At 38.1% G+C, this 21,474-nt stretch overlaps 1 protein-coding gene across 1 annotated transcript in view; it reads right to left on the bottom strand.

Annotated features, from left to right (window-relative positions):
- The window catches only part of malrd1 (MAM and LDL receptor class A domain containing 1), a 198,322-nt gene that overhangs the window by 46,981 nt on the left and 129,867 nt on the right, over positions 1-21,474 (bottom strand). The window contains exons 18-20 of the mRNA XM_052016179.1: positions 17,770-17,950; positions 11,903-12,031; positions 4,142-4,306 (exon numbers count right to left, since the gene is read on the bottom strand). Of these exons, the coding sequence (XP_051872139.1) occupies positions 4,142-4,306; positions 11,903-12,031; positions 17,770-17,950 (475 nt within the window). The remainder of the gene's footprint in view (positions 1-4,141; positions 4,307-11,902; positions 12,032-17,769; positions 17,951-21,474) is intronic.

Raw genomic sequence — 21,474 nt, forward strand, 5'->3', positions numbered from 1 at the left:
ATCTAGATATGTTTAGGTGATGTAATTTTAAAAAAAATTATTCATTTTTTAACTGTTTTAACTGCTAAATTGATCTTGAGTAGACTTTGAATTCAAAATACTAAATTCAAAAATTGTCGGATTGAACAGCCAGCAAACTTTCAAAGTTTTTCTGGCTGGAACAAGCCCTACTTTTTGTGATCACCCCCATTACCCTTCACCTTGCCAATGTCCTCTTAGCCCCTCAGATGTTGCTCTGAAGTTCTCTTCAGACTCCCCAATCATCTAATGTGAGCTGTCAGCATTCAGTCCTCCCAGGTGAAAAATGCCTGGAATATAAATGGACCGGCTGCAAGTCTGGGGAGGTGCCATGTGATGGATACCATCACTTGGTGTGCTGATGCACAGCCCAGTAATACTGTGAAGTAAGCCTCATTTGAATGGGAATTCCTGACCTGGACATTTAAAGGAAAAATAAGTTTTACTTAACATTTTACTTAATTTTTAAATCATTTTACTATTGTAATGTACTTTTATTTATAAAACTGAACAACTTATGGCAAAATTAATAACTTAGAAAAACTTCTGCAAATTTCTCCCAGTTTTGTCAGGATGTGAAGCTCTGCCTCCAGCCTTGCTACCTGTCAAATGGTTGTCAGACTGTTCTGTGGATGGTGCCCCTGTGGCATATTGCCTGAGGCCCAGCTACACCTCACCACTCAACTCTCGGGCACAAAGAAATAGCTCAGTTGGCCTTTCATGTCTGGTTTAGGTGAATGCAGGCAGCTGTGGTTACAGGTGCAAGTCCAGGCAGTGGGCTGAATCCAGCTTGTTTCAGCTCTATGTTGTCCTGGGAATACCTGATGATGGACATCCCCAGGACAACGTAGCTCAGGGTTTTGACATTATGTTCAAAGTTGTGCAAGGGTTGGATGGATGACTCATGGCAGGAAGTGCAGTTCGACCTGGAAATGAAAGCACCAGAATTTGGCAATAATTTCACTCACAAGTTGCATAAAAGTCCCATATAAGCAAATTCCTAGGCCAGATTCTGCAATCAGCTGCAGAAGTATTGCATTAAATGGCATGAAAACAGGCTTAACCTCATCAGAGAGCATGTGAGGTTTAATGCTCTTTTATACAGTGGTTTCAGTTTACTCTAGAAGTAATCCTGGGATTACTGGCCTCACAGTCCTGCTCTTTAATCTATCTTCTAATTGCTGCAAATTCCTTTCCAAGACTTCACTTCTCTTTCATCATATGTCATTTGATTCAATATGAACCATTGCTTCTGACTATTGCTTTTCCTTCTCTAAAATCCTCTGCATAAAGAAAATAAAGAAAATTAAATTTTATAGAAGATAAAACAAATCTGAAATTTTCAGTATCTTTTCTTCAATTACTTCTGCGAACACTACATTTGCACTCCTCTGGATCTTGAATTTGAGTGGCTTCTTGATGCAGGGGGTTCCCTACCATTTCTCTGAAGTGGACACCCTTGTTAAAGCTGTGTTTTGCCAAGCAACCTATATATCCCCTTCAGTAGTAATGCTACCTACAGCAACTTTTTCATCATCTTGCTCCAGGCCATTGGTTACAGCAAAACACTTTGGGTATTGGAACATTCTAAACAGATCAAATGTCTCCTGTAATGCACATTTTAACTATGTGACTGTAAACTATTTTTAGTTCTTTCCAGAAAGATGTTAGACATCAATAAAGCAGTACTGTAAAGGAAATTCTTAGACTCATAAGTGTGGCATCGTCTTCTTGGACCTTCAAATAATGGTGGGATAAATATAACTGGGTATCCCTGGCAGGATGAAAATCTATTGGCATTCTTTGAATACCTTTCATGAGACGGTAATGAGCCATCTTCTTATTTCTTTGTGTCTGTGAAATGGAACCCGTGAAAGATATCAGATATATATTGTCCTAGGGACCCAAGAAACATAACCAGTAGCAGGCCATTCAGCCCCTTGTGCCTCCTCTGCTATTCAATAAGATAATGCCTGATCATTTACTTCAGTGTCTCATTCTTGCCTTAACACTTTAATTTCTGATTCCCTTAATATCTGAAAATAGCTCAATCTCTGTTTTGAATATACTCAACAACTGAGCCACAGCCCTCTTGCGCAGTGAATTCCAATAATCTGCGTAAAGAAATTCCCCTGGCTAAAGAAATTTCTGCCTTTAATGACCAACCCTTTATCTTGAGACTGTGATCCCTGGTTCAGCTCACCCAGCTGAGGAAATATCAACCCTGCGACCACTCTGTTAGTCCCCTTGAGAATGTAGTACATTTCAAAGAGATCCTCATTCTTCTGAACTCAAGAGAGTACAGAGCCTCCTGTGCTTAATCACTTGTGAGAAACTCCTCCATCCCAGGAATCAATCTGGGATCACATTTGCCCTCATTTAGCCCATATCCCTCTAAACCTTTCCTATCCATGCACCTATCCAAGTACCTTTTAAATGTTGATAATATACTTGCCTCAACCAGTTCCTCTGGAAGCTCATTCCATATACTGACCACTCTCTGGGTGAAAAAGTTTCCTCTCAGGTTCCTATTAAATCTCTTTCCTCTCACCTTAAACCTATGCCTTCTAGTTCTTGGTTCCCCAACCCTGGGAAAAAGACTGCACATTCACCTTATCTATGCCCCTCATGATTTTATACACCTCTATAAGATCACCGCCCATTGTCCTATGTTGCAATGAAAAAAGTCCTAACCTGCTCAACCTCTCTCCATAACTTAGTCCCCTGAGTCCTTTCAACATTCTCGTTAGTCTCCTCTGCACTCTTTCCAGCTTAATGGCATCTTTCCTATAGCAGAGTGACCAAACTGAACACAATATAAGTCTTTCATTTTTTTCTACTGAAGTAGATGACTTCACATTCCTGCTTATTTTCTATCTGTGATATCGTTGTTCATTCACTGAGATGGCTGTACTTCATTGTCTTCAAGGGCCACACCGCTACCTGACATTGCATCATCAGCAATGTTGGCTATATACACTTGATTTCTCTCATTCAAATCATTAACAGATTGTGAACAGCTGGGGATGAAGACACCTTATGAGTCATACCTCCCGACCTGAAAATGATCCACTTATTTGCTTCTCTCTGTCCATTACTCAATCCTCAACATTACCCCCATTATCACCCACTCTTATTAATAATCTCTTGTGAGGCACCTTACTGAATGTGTTATTAAAGTCCAATTACACTACATTACTAGTTGACCCTCATCTGTTCTATGAGTTAGAAATTCAAGAAAACTCCAAAGGGTTTATCAAAAATGATTTCCCTGTCATTAGTACATGCTGATTTTCCTCAATCCTATTATTATTTTCCGAGTGCCCTATTAATCACTTCCCTAATAATAGATTCCGACATTTTTCCTCTTAATTAACATTGCCCACAGATTTAGGCAACCTTCAGGGTAGTGATCACATGGGCTTTTAATTAAAATCCAGTTGTTTCTAATACTTTTAAAGTCCTTATTCCAGATATATTTCGCTGCTTAGATTTAAATCCCTTATTGACTGTGGTGAATATCTCCAGATCAATAGTCCAACCCTTAGGATACATCCAAAAACCTAACCATTATTCTAACACCATCTCTAATATCTGCTTTTACATGCGACTCTGCACAATTCTGGCAAATAAAGCATTAGGTAATTTATATTAATTAGGTTAGTTATTTTATATCTTGATGAAGCTATTATATAAAATAACAGTGAAACAAATTGGGCCTGACTGGAAAATAATGTTCCCAGCACAAGATATTATTCAACTAAAAGCCTAAAACATGTTTGCAACTTGTCTGAACATAAGGCACAGGCCAAGACTTACTTTTTTAAATGCTAGTCAGTGTTCTGATCCGGAAGATGGGAACCAGAACTGAGCCTTGATTAAGTAATAATTAGTTTGTATTTTGGAATAGTGAAATTGTCTATATTAACCAAAAATATCCAGTAATTAGTGTTATGCCTTGACAAGATTTACTTCCATCTTAAGCAAAGCATAAACTGCAGAAAATTATACATGCATTGATGTTGATTATTCCTCGAATAAAAGTGGTGAATGGATTTCAGAAATGCTTTATTCCCTCGGAAATGCTCATTCCTCAAGTGATCAATAAAGCATAAGTATTTACCTGGTGTATGATCAGTTGCTGGGCCTGTTCTTGCAGTGAAGCTTTTGTTTCCTATAGTCCAATCAAAGTTGTCATCATTGCTTTGCATTAATCTACAGTTACTTATCCAACTCCCTTCATTTGGCCCACTGAAGCTGCAGCTTCCTGGAACATTAACATACTGTGCTGAAGAAACAAAAACAAAGCATTATTTTAATCCATTACATTGTGAAATGAGACAACACTATTTAAAATGTGCGTATGAGAAGACACGCATTGCAATAGCATTCTGCCTACCAGCTTTCAGAGTAATGTTACACTACAAATTTTCTTGGAGTTTCTCCCAGTCAACTACTGCAACATTGACAGAAGGTTGATGGAGAGCCCAGATCTATTGTTTCTATCATTCTGTTATTGAGGGTCATCAGGAGAGCCCCTAAAGAAATCCTAGGGAGAATACCTTGCGAGACTGAAGCCAATCAGTTGTTAGTTACCTCCCAGATGAAGAACTGATGGGAAATTTTCTTTCAAGCCTCGCCAGATATGCAAGCCAAGCACATTGAGATTCTGCCAGGAGTCCTCTTGGTCACACATTATTGTGAACAAGTCCATGTAGAAATATATTACAAAATGTCTTAATAACATGAAGCTATTTAGTTCGGTGAGCGAGTGAGGGAGATTGCCCATGCTTAGTTAAGCAGCTTCAATAAGAAATGCTAGGTGGATTTTAAGGCAATTGCAAGCAAATCTACACTGTCATGGAATGTGTGAGGTGTGTGCCATAATAAGGACATTCCAACTAGCATAAGTAGAAAATGAAAGGGAATTGAGTATTCATTCACCTTTTTCCTTAAGAAACTCAGAAGTAATCCCAGGGTCCATTAGTGAAATATTAATTCTGTTTCTTGTCCACAGATGCTGACTGACCTCCTGAGTACTTCTAGCATTTTCTGTTTTTGTTTTAGATTTCCAGTGGTTTTTTGCTTTTCAGTATACAAAGTCTTTGTGATGTTATGAATGTACTATCTTATGTTTCTGAAATTCTGAAACTCTCAACATTTAATTTTCTGGGATTGCATTAGTCACTGGGTCATACAGCAAGGAAAGAGGCCCTTTGGCACATCAGGACCATGCCAAGATGCCCCATCCAAGCTAGTCCCTTTTGCCAGCATTTGGCTCATAACCTTCTAAACCTTTTCAATCCAGGTACCCGTCCAACTGTCTTTTAAATGTTGTTATTGTACCTGCTTCAACCTCTTCCTCTGGCAGCTCATTCCACATAGGTACCACCCTTTGTGTAAAACAGTTGCCCCTTAAGTTGCCATTAAATTGTTCCCCTCTCACCTTAAACCTATGGCCTCTAGTTCTTGATTCCCCAACTCTGGAGAAAAGACTGAGTGCATTCACCTTATCTATGCCCCTCATGATTTTATACACCTCCATAAGATCACCTCTCAGTCTTCTATGCTCCAAGGAATAAAGGCCTAGCCTGTCCAACCTCTCCCTATAACTCAGTCTCTCAAGTCCTGGCAGCATCCTTGTAAATTTTTTCTGCACTCTTCCCAGTTTAACAACATCTTTCCCATAGCAGGGTGACTAAAACTGAACACAATACTCCAAGTGCAGCCTCACTAGTGTCCTGTACCTCCGTACCATGACCTCCCAAGTCTTATATTCAATGCCCTGACTTACAAAGGCCAGTGTGCCAAAAGCCTTCTTCACCAACTTGTCTACCTGTGACTCCACTTCCAATGAACCATGTACTCCAAGATCCCTCTGTTCTACAACATGCCCCAGGACCCTGCTGTTCACAGTGAAAGTCTTACCTTAATTTGACTTTCCAAAATGCAACACCTCACACTTATCTGAATTAAACTCCATTTGCCATTCCTCGGCCCACTTACTCAGCTGATCAAGATCCCCCTGTAATTTTTGATAATCTTCTTCATTGTCCACTATACCACCTACTTTAGTGTCACCTGTAAACTTACTAACCATGCCTTGTACATTCTTACCTAAATCATTGATATAGATGACAAACAACAATGAGCCCAGCACTGACCCGAGGCACACCACTAGTCACGGGCCTCCAGTTTGAGAAACAACCTTCCACCATCACCCTTTGCTTTCTACCATCAAGTCAGTTATGTATCCAATTAGCCAGCTTTCCCTGGATTCCCAACCATCCAGAGCAGCCTAGCATGTGGAACATTATCAAAGGACTACGTCTACCTCCCTGCCCTCATCAACTTTCTTGGTCACCTCATCAAAAACTCAATCAAGTTTGTAAGACATGATCTCCCATGCACAAAGCCATGCTGACTACCCCTAATCAGTAAAGTGAAAATGTAATAATGATCTTGGCTGGTATTTTAATGCAGTACTGAAGGACAACTGTATTGACAGGAGTGCTGTCTTTCAAATAAGTTATTTATGTAGAAATTCATATCTGGCCAATAACACCAAATGGTAGCTGCTATGCACTCTCTTCTGCTTTTAAAATGAGATTCCATTGATGTAGTGTATGTGCCCTTGTAGATTCTTAGTGAAGAAACCTGCAGAGTGTGCAAAGCAATATGTGGGAAACATGAAAATTTTTAAATGTGTGTCTGGTTTATTCAAGGATCTTCTTAGACTCAGTCCAATGATATCAAGGCTCCCATCTGTGCTGTGCTGTTTTATGAATATACATCCCAATGCATTATGAACCAGCCAAAACTCTTTGGAGTTTTTATAAGTTCTATCAATATTGCTATCTTAGATGGACACTCAACTATTAAATCTTATACCTTCAATAATTTTGTTTGAATTTGTTTGTTTGTCAAGATGATACAAACTTATAACTGCATCATTCACTTCAGGAAGGTACCAAAGTTACTTTGCTATGACAAATTCTTTAACACAACTATATAATAATTGATAGTCTTGGCTGACCTTTGGTTTCTGGTTCTGAACTGAACACCCTCTATAATCACCACTGCTGTTGGATTAAAGTAATTCTGAAATCATGCTATCACCTCATTAAAATGAAATATGTTCTGTTTTGAGTGACACCAGGAGATCTGAGAAAGTGTGACAAGTATCCAAACCTATTTCAGTTAGTAAAATTGCTTTCTTATGTTCTTGTATGACTTCATTTTGACCGGGCAGCATTTTAACCTCAACCTCAATTTCAATGCCCAGGAGAACATTGCCATTTATTCTATATTAGAACTGAAGGGTTCCACACTTTATTATAGATTCCAAGGATTCTGATGTATCACATTGAGTTTGTGCTTCCATCTTACACTGTTCCCACTTTAACAGCTGTAAGACTAAATTCAACAATCCAATACATTGGCCTTTAATTCTACTGTGCCTGAGTCTAAACTTGAGTTCCATGTCTTCCAATCTGCATGTTGAAGTGACTCCCCATCTATCAAAGCCTTCAAAAGAGTCTAGCATGGATTTGTCAGAATTATGGAACAAGCTGCCAGAAGAAGTGGTAGAGGCAGGTACAATTACAATGTTTAAAAGACATTTGGACAGGTACATGGATAGGAAAGGTTTAGAGAGATATGCACCAAACACTGGCAAATGCGATTAGCTCAGGTAGGCAACTTAGTTGGCATGGACGAGTTGGGCCAAAGGGCCTTTATCCATGCTGTATAATGGTATGACTCTATGGCTCTTAAGGGGTCAAAATTTGGGACAGGCTATGTTACTCCTTAAGTTTAAAAGGAATTTATAATTATAAAGGTATTCCATAATTACCTTGGATAAAAGAAACAATTTCCTCTAATGGTGGAATCCAGAACAAGGGATCATGAACTAATAACCAGCTCAGTTAGGGGAGGAATTAGGAAACACTTTTTCACATGAAGGGTAATAGAAATTGAGACCTTTTTTCCCTACAACTACTGAAATTGATGGATTCTTGTGGAATAAGATTGCCAACCTATTTTAATTAATGATGGATTAATGGAGTTACAATACAGATCACCATGATTCACCCCACATTCTCTTATGTCCCCATTCCCCATTTTAATAAAAGACCTAACCACTAGTTCAGGATGAAGGCCACTTCAAGCACATGAACTCAACTGTAATGTTGCTTCATTTTTGTATCTGCTAGTGCCTTATTCTTTACCAGAAGACTTCATTATCCATAGTTCTTTTTGTATGATTCCTGAATGTAGCAATAGAATCTCTCATGGACAATCTCTCAGCATTAAATGAGTACACAAGATAATCATAAGAGGTGAGTGCATGTATCAGTAGGTCAGGAAGAACAAATCTGAATTTCCACACTTTATGAGTTAAATACAAACTTGTCCTAACCCCAGAGTCTGCTGTTGTTGGTCCAGACATTTCTTCCCAGCCAGCTAATGGAATACTGAATAAAGCAACTCTATTTTCAAAATACGATGTCAAATAGATGTGCCATCTCTTGGATATCAACCTGAAAATAACTTATACTGCAGGCTGACAGCATTGCGTAAGAAAGTCATTACTACCCTATCACCGCAATTTTTGGATTACCAAGGATAGAGTCTGGCCATTTATCTTCTTCCGCTAACCGTATGATTGCTTTTGTTACATTAATGGCCAAATGATCCATTTTGCTTAAGTGGAAGGATCCAATACCCCCTACTACTTTTCAATGGTTTTCTCAAACTATATCATGTTTAAACTTGGAAAAAATTAGGAGTGGTACTGTTGATCCTTCACTTAAATTTGAAGATATTTGGAGTCCATTTATTCAATATTTTCACATGATATAGATCCCCTTTCAATAACTTTCCAACTTGGAGGAACAGACTTGACGACATAATATTGCTCTGTTTCTACTGAGAAATTTTAGTCCAGTTTTTTTTTCTTTTTTTTTGTTGTTTGTTTCTTTTTAAGAAGTTTTTTTTTGTTTAGTTTATATTGTTTATATTTTTTTATTGATTTGGTTTTTAAAAAAAAATTATATAATAAATCTTTTTCTTTCCTTTCTTTTATATTATATTCATTTACTAAGAGATCGTTGGATCTACAGATTTTTTTTATATTTTATTGTTCTTTATGATTATATATGCTATGATTGTTATCCTGATCTCTTTGTATTACATGTATAAATATTGATGCTATATATCAATCTGTATTAATTTGAAAACTAATAAAAAGATTGAAAAAGAAAAGAAAGTCATTACTGCATTACACTTGTAACATATGCCAGATCAGTTCTTAGAAACATCAAACAACACATTTCAGTTCAGTTAATGGAGGGCAACATCTCTATCAATTTTTTTCTACAGAAGGAAGAAATTAGTTTGACATGGCCCAGAGCATTTCCTGCTTGCAAAAAGTGCAGAACTTTGCAGATAGCACCAGTGCCTGACTGCTGATAAACAAGGAATATTGCTATCTGCTGGCAGAATATCCTGGATGTCAAATGATCTTCTCTAGCCTCATCACATGCACTTCTCTATGGATTTTATCAACCATTAAACATGACATCACTTTACACCAATAATCAGAATTAATTTCAGTTATTATTTTACTGTTATTTCTTTTATACAACCTACCAATAATTTTGGCAATGGATAATGATATTTCAAAAGTTACATTTGATGTATCTGACAATTTGATCTGAACCCTTAGCAAGATATTATACCCAGAAATATTTGAGTTCCTGATTTATCAACTGAAAAATATTCCTCATTAAAACAATAGAAATTTACAAAGCTTCTGTATGCTAATAGTGAGAAAGGGTCCAAGTCAGCTTAAATATTGTTGAGCTAATTTTAACTTTCAGTGATAATGTTGCACAGATGAAATTGAAATTATTCATTATGTAATTTACTACTGAATATTTTACTTACAATTTATTTCCATCTGTTTTAGACTATTACTACAAATGTTATATTGCACCTCCAGAGCTGTTAATGGATGCTATCCTTAGACTAGTTCTGCTAGTTTAATAACAATGGAAAAATGAATGCAGGTTTGAGGCCTATTTTGATCCAAAATTTAAACAATGTTTGATAAAATAATTCACAGAAGTTCATGAAGCAATGTTCCATTTTTGCATGAAAATTAAAATAAAATAAATCAAAGATAAAGGGAAAAATTCATTCAAGTTATCCAACCATTTTTTTGCTGTAAACTATAAATAGGTGTAACAACTAGTAAGGAGAATCACGACAACTTGCCAACTGGGCATTCTTATCTTCTTGAAGTCATATGCTTTGAGATTCTACTGCACCCATTATGTTGTGCTGGAGTACTGCAGCAGCAGAGTGCAGATAATTATTTTGGTTGTTGGTCCTTTGGTGAAAATTTCCAACATAGAGTCATACAGCATGGAAGCAGACCCTTTGGCCCAACTAGCTCACTGTGTTGCCCAGTGAGCTAGTCCCACCTGCCTGTGTTTGGCCCATAGCCCTCTAAATCTATCCTATCCACATACTTGTCTGGATGGCTTTTAAATGTTGCAAATGTACCCACCTCAACCACTAGTTCATTCCAAATACAAACTGGGAGCTACACATTACTGTAGTTTAAACTGTGAATACTGGTCAATGTTATCCGAAACCAGCCTTGGGAGGTTTTGGTCATGAATGGTCAGCCTTGTGCTAAAGTGGGGTAGGGGTAGGTGGCAGCACAAATCTGCATTTTGGGACACAAAGTTAGAAACAGACCTGGAGTTGGTGGCTGGGAGTGTGGAGGGAGTTGGGTGTATGGGATGTGGAGGATTAAGACCAGTCGCTGAAGAAAGGATTGGGAGAGGAAGACCGACTCTGTTTTTGTTGGGGGGAGGTGGTTGAAGATAGGGAAAGTTTGGGAGGAGCTGCGCTCTCAAGCTGAGGGGCTGGGGAAAGGTCCACAGAATGGGGATCATTTCAGTGGGTGTTGGGGTGAAGGATGTAGGTAAGTAAACCATTTACTTTCAGGCCTCCCAACTCATTGTATGAGAAAACTACATTGTCCCAGGAATTCCCAACATAGGCATGTCAAGGACAGTGTGGTCTAAATTCTCCTCCATTGCCCTATAAGGCAGGAATTACACCATCACCTGCATTCCTGATGTTGGAATCACTTCCGTGTTGCAAGGGAGACTGACAAGAAGACATATCCGGTTGAATTTTTTGAGTGATGCAAAACAACCCGGAAATGGTTGTTAATCTTCTTTCATTGGAAAAAAGTCTATTTTCAATTGCATGATGCTGAAAACAAACAGTATTATGCAACTTTGATATAAGTGTGTAACTTCCAAAAAAATTACACACATTTTCAGTCAGATTTTGCAATTGCTCCTCACCAAGACTGTGTGTTGGTGTACCTTTCAGAACCAAAGCTATGAATGGAAGTGGACATTTAGTTTCATCAGTGTTAGAAGTTGCTATCAATAATATGATAATATGTAATTGACCCAAGCACACATTGATTGCAACTGTCTTTGTATATGTTTCACATCAATGTCATGTTCATGTTCAAATATAGGATCAGTGGACTGAATGAGTTCGAAAAATCATCTGAAAATCAAAGTCGAACATTTAGTTTTCTCGAATGTAAACTATAGAAGCAAAGCAGTAATAACATTTTATGATGTAAATATCCTGTCTCCAAAGTATGGTTTGCCAGAACATAACCATACAGAATTCATTTTACAGAAAAGAGAAACAGGAAAATTTATTGCAGACCAAAGAGAAGAGACATCAGTCATTTGTGCCCAGACAAGAAGTTTTCTGTCTTGATTCGGGTTTGAAAACTAACTGGGAATGCAGTTAATTGTTTTAATTTAAACCTACTTACAGCAGTCAAATTCATCGGATCCATCTTCACAGTCTGATTTGTAATCACAGACCAGGTCAGACTCAATGCATTGACCATTTTGACAAATGTAATCAGTGACATCTGGGCAAAAGCCTGGTAAACCTCTATCTGAAATATAATATAGTCAAATTAAGATTCATTAAATTTGAATGCACCTGCAAATTGCTCCTAAATCTTAATTGCTCTCTCTTAAAGGTGGACACACTTACAAGTTACGCTATCTAAAAGACACAAAGGGTTTGAATTTCCTTAGTAGTTACATTGACGAAGGGAGAAATTGAGAATGAATTGTTCATTTGGAACTACTCTGGGAATTTCTTACAGAAATAACAACAAGCATCTAGTGTAGCTTCCTGGGCCTGGATATAATGTGTGTAAAGTGACCAAATGTAAATGACTAGAATATCGCGTTAGATACATGTTTGTGACATTGATGGTAAAAGTTCAAAGTGCTGTGTTTGTGCATATAGCATTGCAATGGTATCGAGAGGATACTTTCCATTCTGGGACTCTCAAAGAGTGAAGTCATTTGCAGAGCTTCCAATATTCTCCCTCTGTATTGAGTTACACAACCACAGTCTCCCAAGGCCTGCAGCAAAAAAAATCCTCCCTTCTTCCCTGAGGTTTCCAGCCATATATATTTCCAATGGAAATATGTTAATAAACATGATGACAAGAAGACAGCATGGTGGGGACTGGTATTCTTGCCCTATCAAAATTACACTACTCAAGAGGCAAGGACAATTACACCTTTTATCTTAACAGATGGATGCACCAGAAAATAAATCCCTGTGCAATAACTCCATTGCTTCTTGACACATGCCTGCAATACAAATTAAAATTTGATTTTTACTATTGATAAAAGCCAAGCAAAGCAACTTATTGAAGTATGTTTTTGCTGGAGAAACCATGAAGTATGAGCAATCCTTGTTCAGAGCAGAGAATTGGGGATACATATTGGAATCCTGTCTCAGTTCCAGCTTCTTGTTGATCTTTGGAGCAATATGTCCTCAGGAGCTCAATTCCTCCACTACTTATTAATACATAGAATGTGGTGGCTAAGTAGAAGAGTTCTTGCTCTGCATCAGAAATCAACCATTCAAACTCCTTTCCAGAGATTCAAATAGAGAATCTAGGAATACTTGGGGTGCAACTATGAACGTAAGATCATGTAAACATTATGAGTTACATGGTATAATTTGTAGAAAGGCAGAAGAGTTTTTTCAACAATCCAGCCAATGATTATTCCCCATCTAACACCTAACTTCCTAGATTCTTTATTTGAATCTCTGGATAGGAGTTCGAATGGTTGATTTCTGATGAAGAACAAGAACTCTTCTACTTAGCCATAAATTACCTGATCATTTATCTTGTTGATCGTGGTATTATCTTGTTGTTGTGTTCCCTATATAATAACAGGGGTTCAATTTTTAAAAGATGTCATGAATTTTTTGAGGTACTGAACATATGGAAATTATGAAATGAATGATTTTTTCTTATATCAGGCTTGGCAATTGGCAAATAGTTTATTATTGTCATATGTACCTAGATACATTGAAAAGCATTTGATTGCATGCCATCCAGACAGATCATTCCATACATAAATAAATTGAGGTAGTACAAAAGGGAAACAAAAAACATTAAATACAGAATATAATGTTATAGTTACAGAGAAAGTGCAGTGCAGGTAGACAAGTAAAGTGCAAGGGCCATGACAACGTAAATTGAGAGATCAAAGGTTCATCTTTATGATATAAGAGGTCTGTTCAAGAGTCTTATAATGGCTGCTGCAAGTGCTGAGATCACTCAAAAATCCAAGCAATAGATGATATTGCATTCAATAGAGATGTAGGCTTAAGCACAATTAACTTTAATTTAATGCTTATAAATCTGATTTTTTTTATTTTATGCCTTTTTTTTGTTTAGTAGAAGCTTTGGCACCTCTGATATTAGGAAGACTGGTCTAAAGTTAATCCTTTCTGTTGCTGAATATGTTATTACATTGAAACTATCCAGTTCTTTGGGATAACTTTAATATCTAAAAGTTATTTAGTCAGAGCGTGTATAATCTCTTCATTTGATTCCCTCAACGGTCCAGATTGTTGAGGGAAGTAAGGGTAGAAATTGTAGAGGTGCTGGCCATAGTAATTCAGCATGATACAAGCTAGTTCCAAAAAAAAGGGACCAGAATAAACCTGGCAATTACTATCCAATCAATTTAATGTCAGTGGTGGGAAAGAATGACAAAGCAAAATACTTGAGAAAATTAATAGCTCATTAGACAAGCATGGACCAATGAAAGACAGCCAGTATAGATTTGTTGGCCAATCATATCCTACTAACTTGATTGAGGTTTTTTTGATGAGGTAACAGCGAGCTTGAGACCATAGTTGCATAACTGGCTGAAGGATAGAAAATAGAGAGGTATAGTGAATACTGTATTTCAAACAGGAGGGAGATATATAGTGCCATTTTCTAGAGCTCAGAGCGAGGACTGCTGCTGTGTTTTATATATGTTTATGATTTCGATCTGGGTTACAAAGGGATACAGACTTTGAAATCTGCAGATCACTTTAAACATGTTTGAATGAACAGTTAGGTAGATAGTAAACCTCTTCAAAAGCACACATGCTTCATGGTCTTAAGTTTGATAAACAAGGCTGTTGTGCAAAATTATATGAAACTCAATGCAAAACAAAATGTGGAGGTGATACATTCTGGTTAGAAGAAGGAGAGACAATGGTATACTTTGGAATAGTGGGAAGGTCAGAACTACCTTAGGGTGTTTATGTACAGGTGGCAGGGAATAAAATGCATGTGGTCTCAAGATATAGCAATCAAAAGCTGGGAATTGAAGCTAAATTTATGTATGATGTTGGTTCAAACTCATTTGGAATATTCTGTACATTGAGTCGCTCTCAACACCTTTGAAGAACGTGAGGCCCATTCCGGACCGCACGCTCTTCAAAAGTGTTGAGAGAGACTCGATGTATGGAATGCAGGGTAACCAGAGAGAGAATGGTTAACAGGAAGGCGGAAGAGTAACCCATTAAGAAGATTTCCAGGATGCATTTCTTTGAGGCCAGGGAGGCTAGAGGAAGTGACTGAACTGTTGCTAGAGATGATCCATAGCCCTATTGCAGGCTTATTCCTTTAAAATATATTTCAGAACTGTTCTCAGATGTGACTGTGGATATCTGGATTGCCCAGATGTAACTTTACTTACTATTGCTAGTCAGTAGTGCAGACACATTGAAAAGGAACTCCTCACATAGCAAAATCCCATTCATCTCTGTAATGGTGGGCATATTTGGAGTAACAGAAGCTCCAAATATTGTAGATTAAGATAAGATATCTTTATTAGTCACATGCACATCGAAACACACAGTGATATACATCTTTTGTGTAGAGTCGTCTGGGGCAGCCTGCAAGTGTTGTCATGCTTCCGGTGCCAACATAGCATGCCCACAACTTCCTAACCTGTACGTCTTTGGAATGTGGAAGGAAACCGGAGCACCCAGAGGAAACCCATGCAGACACGGGGAGAAGGTACAAACTCCTTACAGATAGTGGCCGGAATTGAACCCGGGTCGCTGGTGCTGTAATAACGTTGTGCTAACCACTACACTACTGTGCCTGACAACAAGTATAATGATAATCCAGGATCTGACATATCCAGGTCATGTCCGGGACAACTCTTAACTTGTTTCCAGCTGGGCCTCAATACTCAGGCACTTTCATTTGACTGAAAACAGAAATACTCAGCAGGCCAGCAGCGTTTGTGGAAGGAGAAACAGAGTTAATATTTCTAATCAAAATCTTCACCTTTCTCTCTTTTCACAGATCCCACCTAGAACACTGAATGTGTCCAGCATTTACTGATTCTATTTAGATTTCCCGCATCTGCATTTCTTTGATTTTTCACTTCCACCAGACTCTCTGCACCACCCTCTACGGAATATATCTGAAAGCCTCTGTAGTGATGTATTCTTCCAACATGACATAATATTACCCATACTTCCTCCCATCAATATTTTTACTACTTCTCTTCAACTAACCACACAGTCCTTTAATTTTCCTCAATCTGCTGTAATTACCTGACCTTCAACTTTACAGGTTTCCCAACAAAAAAAAATCAGAAATTGCAGTCATGCAATATGTTGTGTATTGGAATTCATTAAAAAATTGCCAGTAGTGAGTAGATAATTGTATTAAAATATTAACAAGATGCCAGTAAAGTAATAAAGCTGCTGGGGTATTTTTAATTCAGCTTTGTCCTAATGACCTGTTTTCACGAACACCATTCTGTGTCCAGAATATGATTGTCAGTGGTTGAGTTCCTCAGTATTGGATGTTATGGATAAATTAGAATACACCTTATTTTGTGGAATCATTGTACCTGTTGAATGCTGAAAAGCTAGTATGCAAAATTTCCCTTTTAACCAGTTATACTGACAATTTGGCTGTTTCAGAATTTTGAAAGGAGCATTTTAGTGGACTATTACCAGTGATTGGCTATTTTTCTCTCTTTCACACTAATGAATTGGTATTTTAAAACTGCCTGCAGGAAATCTGCAGTTAAAAAGTGTTTTAATTGGCAATTATTTAACTGTAGATAAAGGGATTTCTTCTAATGGACATAAGTTTTGGTATCCTAACTGAAGCTACTCCAGATCCCTGATTGATTGGATCTTTTTTCCTTTTTTAAACTTGAGTGTAAAATGGGACAGGAAGCATAGCAAATGCATTGGGAGGAAAATCAAATCAAAGGTTGCGCAAAATCAGTTTGTTCAGGCTGCTTTTGTCATTTTTAACAGGTCTCGAAGTAAATAACTAAATCCACAAATAAAATTTGGAGGCTGTGGATGTACTTTCCCTCCCATCACCCCACTTTTAGCTGCTGTTCCTTTAGCTGCCAAACTCCCCACTTTGGAAATCCGTCAGTAAACCCATCCATCCCTCATTTAATCACATTTCTTTTGTTCAGCCCTCATAATGCCCCATTTGGTCATGGTGTCTTAGTCCTCCGGTCATGCATTCATGAAGCAGTTTGGAAGATTTTTCTAGTTTAGCAAAATTACATGAAAGCAAGTTTTTTGTGCTGGAACTCCAAAGGCCTTATTGCTAAATAGATGTGGAATTTTCACTTGCTTTGAGGTTGTAGTATAGATCCCAGAGCAATCTGCAGTCACACAATTTAGATAGCCAGAAGCATACAGATAGTGTGAACACCTGATGGGTAGACAGAGGTTTTGTGCAGATATGAATCTAATTGCATTCATGGTATAAGGGTATTGCTGGCAGGGTTAGGACCACTACTTGCTCTTGATAAGACAGTGAATTGCATTCTTGAACCCCTCTGGTGAAGTTACTCCCAATGCATAACTAGTTGGAAGTTGCAGAGTATAAACCAGCAACATGGAGGGAAGAAATGATGTTTGACTTAAAGTTGGCTTAGTCTGTATGTACCTGCTACAATGGTCCTTTTAGATTACAGGGTTTTTGAGTTGCAATGCAATGAGACTGTTGCAATGCATTTTGTACATGTTGCAACTTCAGGTAGAGAGAGCATGAATGTGAAACACCTGGATAGAGTACCAATTATTGAAGCTGCTTGGGTATTATTGGTGCTGCAATGTGTGTCGCCTCATGTTCCGTTTCTCATTTGCAATTCACAAAATACAATAAAAAAAGAACTGTTTGAAAGAAAGTAACATTTTACATGAAGTGCTCAGTTTGTGGTTGATGAGCAGGCTCTTACTCATCCTTACTTTATAATAAAAACTAACATGACAAAATTTTGTGTGTGTGTGTGGCAGGAAGGAAAGGATAGTTGTGCTACACACCTGGGGCACAATTTTTGAACTGAATGTCATCAATAGCTGCTCCACCTCCAAAATTCTTAGTTCGGATTCCTTCAAATATGATTTCAAAGTTACGCAGATTTTTCAGGTGTATCACTGCCTTCTTCCATCTATCACCTTGGTTTCCAGTTTTATTCCATACTTTGGTTAGATTTTTACTTGTCTGCAAAAAAAAGCATGATATTAATAGTACAATTTTAAAAAAAGGTTCAAAAGCCCTACTGTCATGCAAAGGTGCTGCAGTTCAGCACAGTAATCTGCACTAAGTGTAACTCCATAGAAAGCTACAATATGAAATAGAGTAGTCCTCCTTATGACTATTTTTCAAAATACACCTTCATGCAAAAGTCCCAATTTTTATTGTATTTTTATGAGTGACTTAGCAATTAGAATTAAGTGCACATCACTCTGCTTTAGAAAGAAGTACAATGACATTTTAGCATAAATTCAATCTTCAGTAAACTTTCACTACTCATAGTTGGTTAAACAACAGTGTACCTTGTGCAATCCATATAGTAGCAATGTGGTATGCTATTCACAGCAATTACCAGTATTTGCATTCTACAAAGGATAGATTGAATAGTAGCCCAATAAGACAAGACATAATTGTAAACCTACAAACTGTTTTGTATGAATGATGCAGAAGCTAAGGACAATTGTCAGGTGTCCACTTTCCAGTTTGCACTTAAAATGCAGTGGTAGTTGAAAAATAGAATAAGTTAGCAGGCAAATCTGGGTGATCATCTATCAAAGTTATGCAGTAGGGCAGACTGACAGGCACTGCATGCTATTTCCTAGTAATGAATGGCAATGCTTGCGTTTATTAAGTTGAAGGAACCAATTAAACCTTGGCCAAGGGACTGCTCAATTATTTCATTCTGATGCAGCTCTTTGCTAGATATTATTTCATTACTGAACTTGTTATTGGTTCCCAAGGTAGAAATATAAGGCTGAAACATTTGCGAACATCTTCAACCAGCAGTGCCAAGTAGTTGATCCATCTTGGCCTACTTTTTATGTTCCCACCAATTTTCATCCAATCCTGCCTGATAACAAGAAACAGCTGAATGCATTGGATGCTGCAAAGGGTATGGCCCTGAGAACATCCTGGCTGCAATTCCAGAATTAGCCACACATCGTAATGTCACTGAACAAACAACTATCTGACAAAGTGGAAGATTGCTCAGGTACGCCTGGCCACCAAAAGCAAGACAAATCTCCAGTCTTTTTTATTTGCGATCTCAGCCTGTTCCAAATCAACAGTAAAGAGATGGAAGGGATCATTGGCACTGCTATTAAGCAGCACCTGTTTCCGCAATAGCCTGCCACTCAGTGTTGGGAACTATCTGGCCCCTGACCTCATTACACCCTTCATCTCAACATCAACAAAATAGATGAGGTGAAAGTGACTGCCCTTGATATGAAGGCAGCTGCCACTTGTATTCAGTAGTGTTGCCATTCACAAACCTCTGCCATCAACACTCTGGTGAAGTACCATCAGTTAAGCTTTGATAGCCAGCTGAAGAAGGATTTATGGAGCCAGATCCTTAGTTGCTTGCAAACCTTAATTCAGGGAGAGGTACATTTCAGACCATTTATCTGAAATAAATAAATACAAAGGAGTCTGGAATAGACACCTAAATAAAACTATCACTAATTGATTGTAAATCATGTAGATACAATTGACGTCATTGACCAGAAGTTTAATTATGTATGCCAGCTTAACTAGGCAATACTCTGTAGTTCCTTAAATGTCATTAGATGAAAATCTGGAAACTCCCAGTCTATCAGCAACATTTTAATTACACTGTGTGCAGTGATTCAAAAAAGCAGCTCACAACCACCTTCTCAAAGTCTAATAGGGATGGCCAATAAGTGATGGTGTTGACAGCTACACCCGTTTCTGATGGGTGCAGAAAGAAAGGAAATGAGAGATCTATTTGGGTTGAACAATGAAATATAAACGGAAAATGGTAAAGACACCTAACAGGTCAGGTGGCCTCTGTGGAAAGAAAAGCAGACCAAGGGTCTTTGACCTGAAATGCTAACTCTCTTTCTCTTTCCATGAATGCAAACTGATCTGCTGAGTGTTTCCAGCATTTTCTGATTTTATTTCAGATTTGCAGCATCTGCAGTTTTGTGATTTTCACAGATTTAATAACATTTCATCACACAGGCATTCTAAACTTGTTTCAGATGTCATAAAATGGTAAATGTTTCAATTTGCAGAGGATTTTTCTAAACCAATTCCATATTCCATCGCTGCCATAGACTTTGAAGGCTGCATATTTTTTCTATGACCATATGGGATTGAGAATGTTGATAGGGTCTGCATGTGCTTTTACATAACACATAATGTACATAATATCAGAAGTTCAACACTTTATACATTACATGCTCACAAGGTAAGACAACAAGCAGATGAAACCTGCAATAAAACTATGTAGTTCTTGTATTCTTGAGCAGCACAATGTGCAATGTCGAAAATAAAAAAAAAACTGCAGATGCTGGAAATCTAAAATAAAAGATTGAAAATGTTGGAAATAGTCAGCAGGTCAGGCTGCATCTGTGGGAAGAGAAACAGAGTTAATGTTTCAGGTCGAAGATCCTTCATCAGTCTTCAGCCTGAAACGTTAACTTGTTTCTCGTCCCACAGATCCAGTGTGGGATGTTCCTGTGATTGATCTGTGCTCAGTGGTGAACCAGCTGATCACCAGGGCAGCGGGAGGAGGAGATGACTTGATCACAGATTCCAACTAAATGAGAGAAGGTCTAAGTGTGATTGGAGGGGAAACTTTTTACACAACAATTAGTTATGATCAGAAGTATGTAGGAAGCAAAGTCCATTGACATGGGCTTAATGGACTGCCTGGTCTCCTTCTGAGCAGTGAGAACTCTCTGAACTGTGGCTTTCAAAGGAATTCAGAGAAGTATTTGATGATAATAAGATTTGGAGAATGGGATTGTCTGAATTGCTCTAATGGGCAAATCACCTCCTCCAGCACAATAATGATTCTATGAAAAGCACACTAAAGCCGATGTCATTATGGAAATATACCACTCAGGGGTAGCCATCCCCTTTTCACTGGCTGCAAATGATTAATTGAGACTCCTGAAGTGAGACCTAACATAGTTGCAATGATTTGCTATAGCTGACTGTCTAAGTTCATTTGAACGGTTACTGATGTGTGCAGAATTGAACGTACATGATTAACAGTCAAAAATAATGGGAAGAGGACTGAAGGTAATTGGAAGAAACAAGAGTCCAAACATAACTGCATGATTTAAAGGAGTACTATGCTTAGCTCTTGGTTGTCCAGTGGGGTGGGGTGGTTAGTGCAGTTAGTGTTGTTGCTTCAGGGCTACAGGGACCCAGCTTTGATCTTGACCTCAGGCACTGTTGGTGCGGAGCTTGCTCTGTGACTGTTTGGGTTTCCTCCGGGTGCTACTGTTTCCTCCCATGTCCCAAAAACGTGCTGGTAGGTTAATTGGCCTTTGCAAGTTGCTCAACGGTATAGGTTGATGGCACGACCAAGAATCAAATGGAAGTTGATGGACATGGGTAAGAAAGAATAAACTGCAGGGATACAGAGAAGTAAGAAGGGAAGTGGAACTGTTGGGATTGTTCCCCTGGGAACCAGCATGAAACTGATGTGTTTAATGGTCTCCTGTGTTATAAGTTGGGCA

This window comes from Pristis pectinata, chromosome 5, assembly GCF_009764475.1.
Source record: "Pristis pectinata isolate sPriPec2 chromosome 5, sPriPec2.1.pri, whole genome shotgun sequence".
NCBI lineage: Eukaryota > Metazoa > Chordata > Chondrichthyes > Rhinopristiformes > Pristidae > Pristis > Pristis pectinata.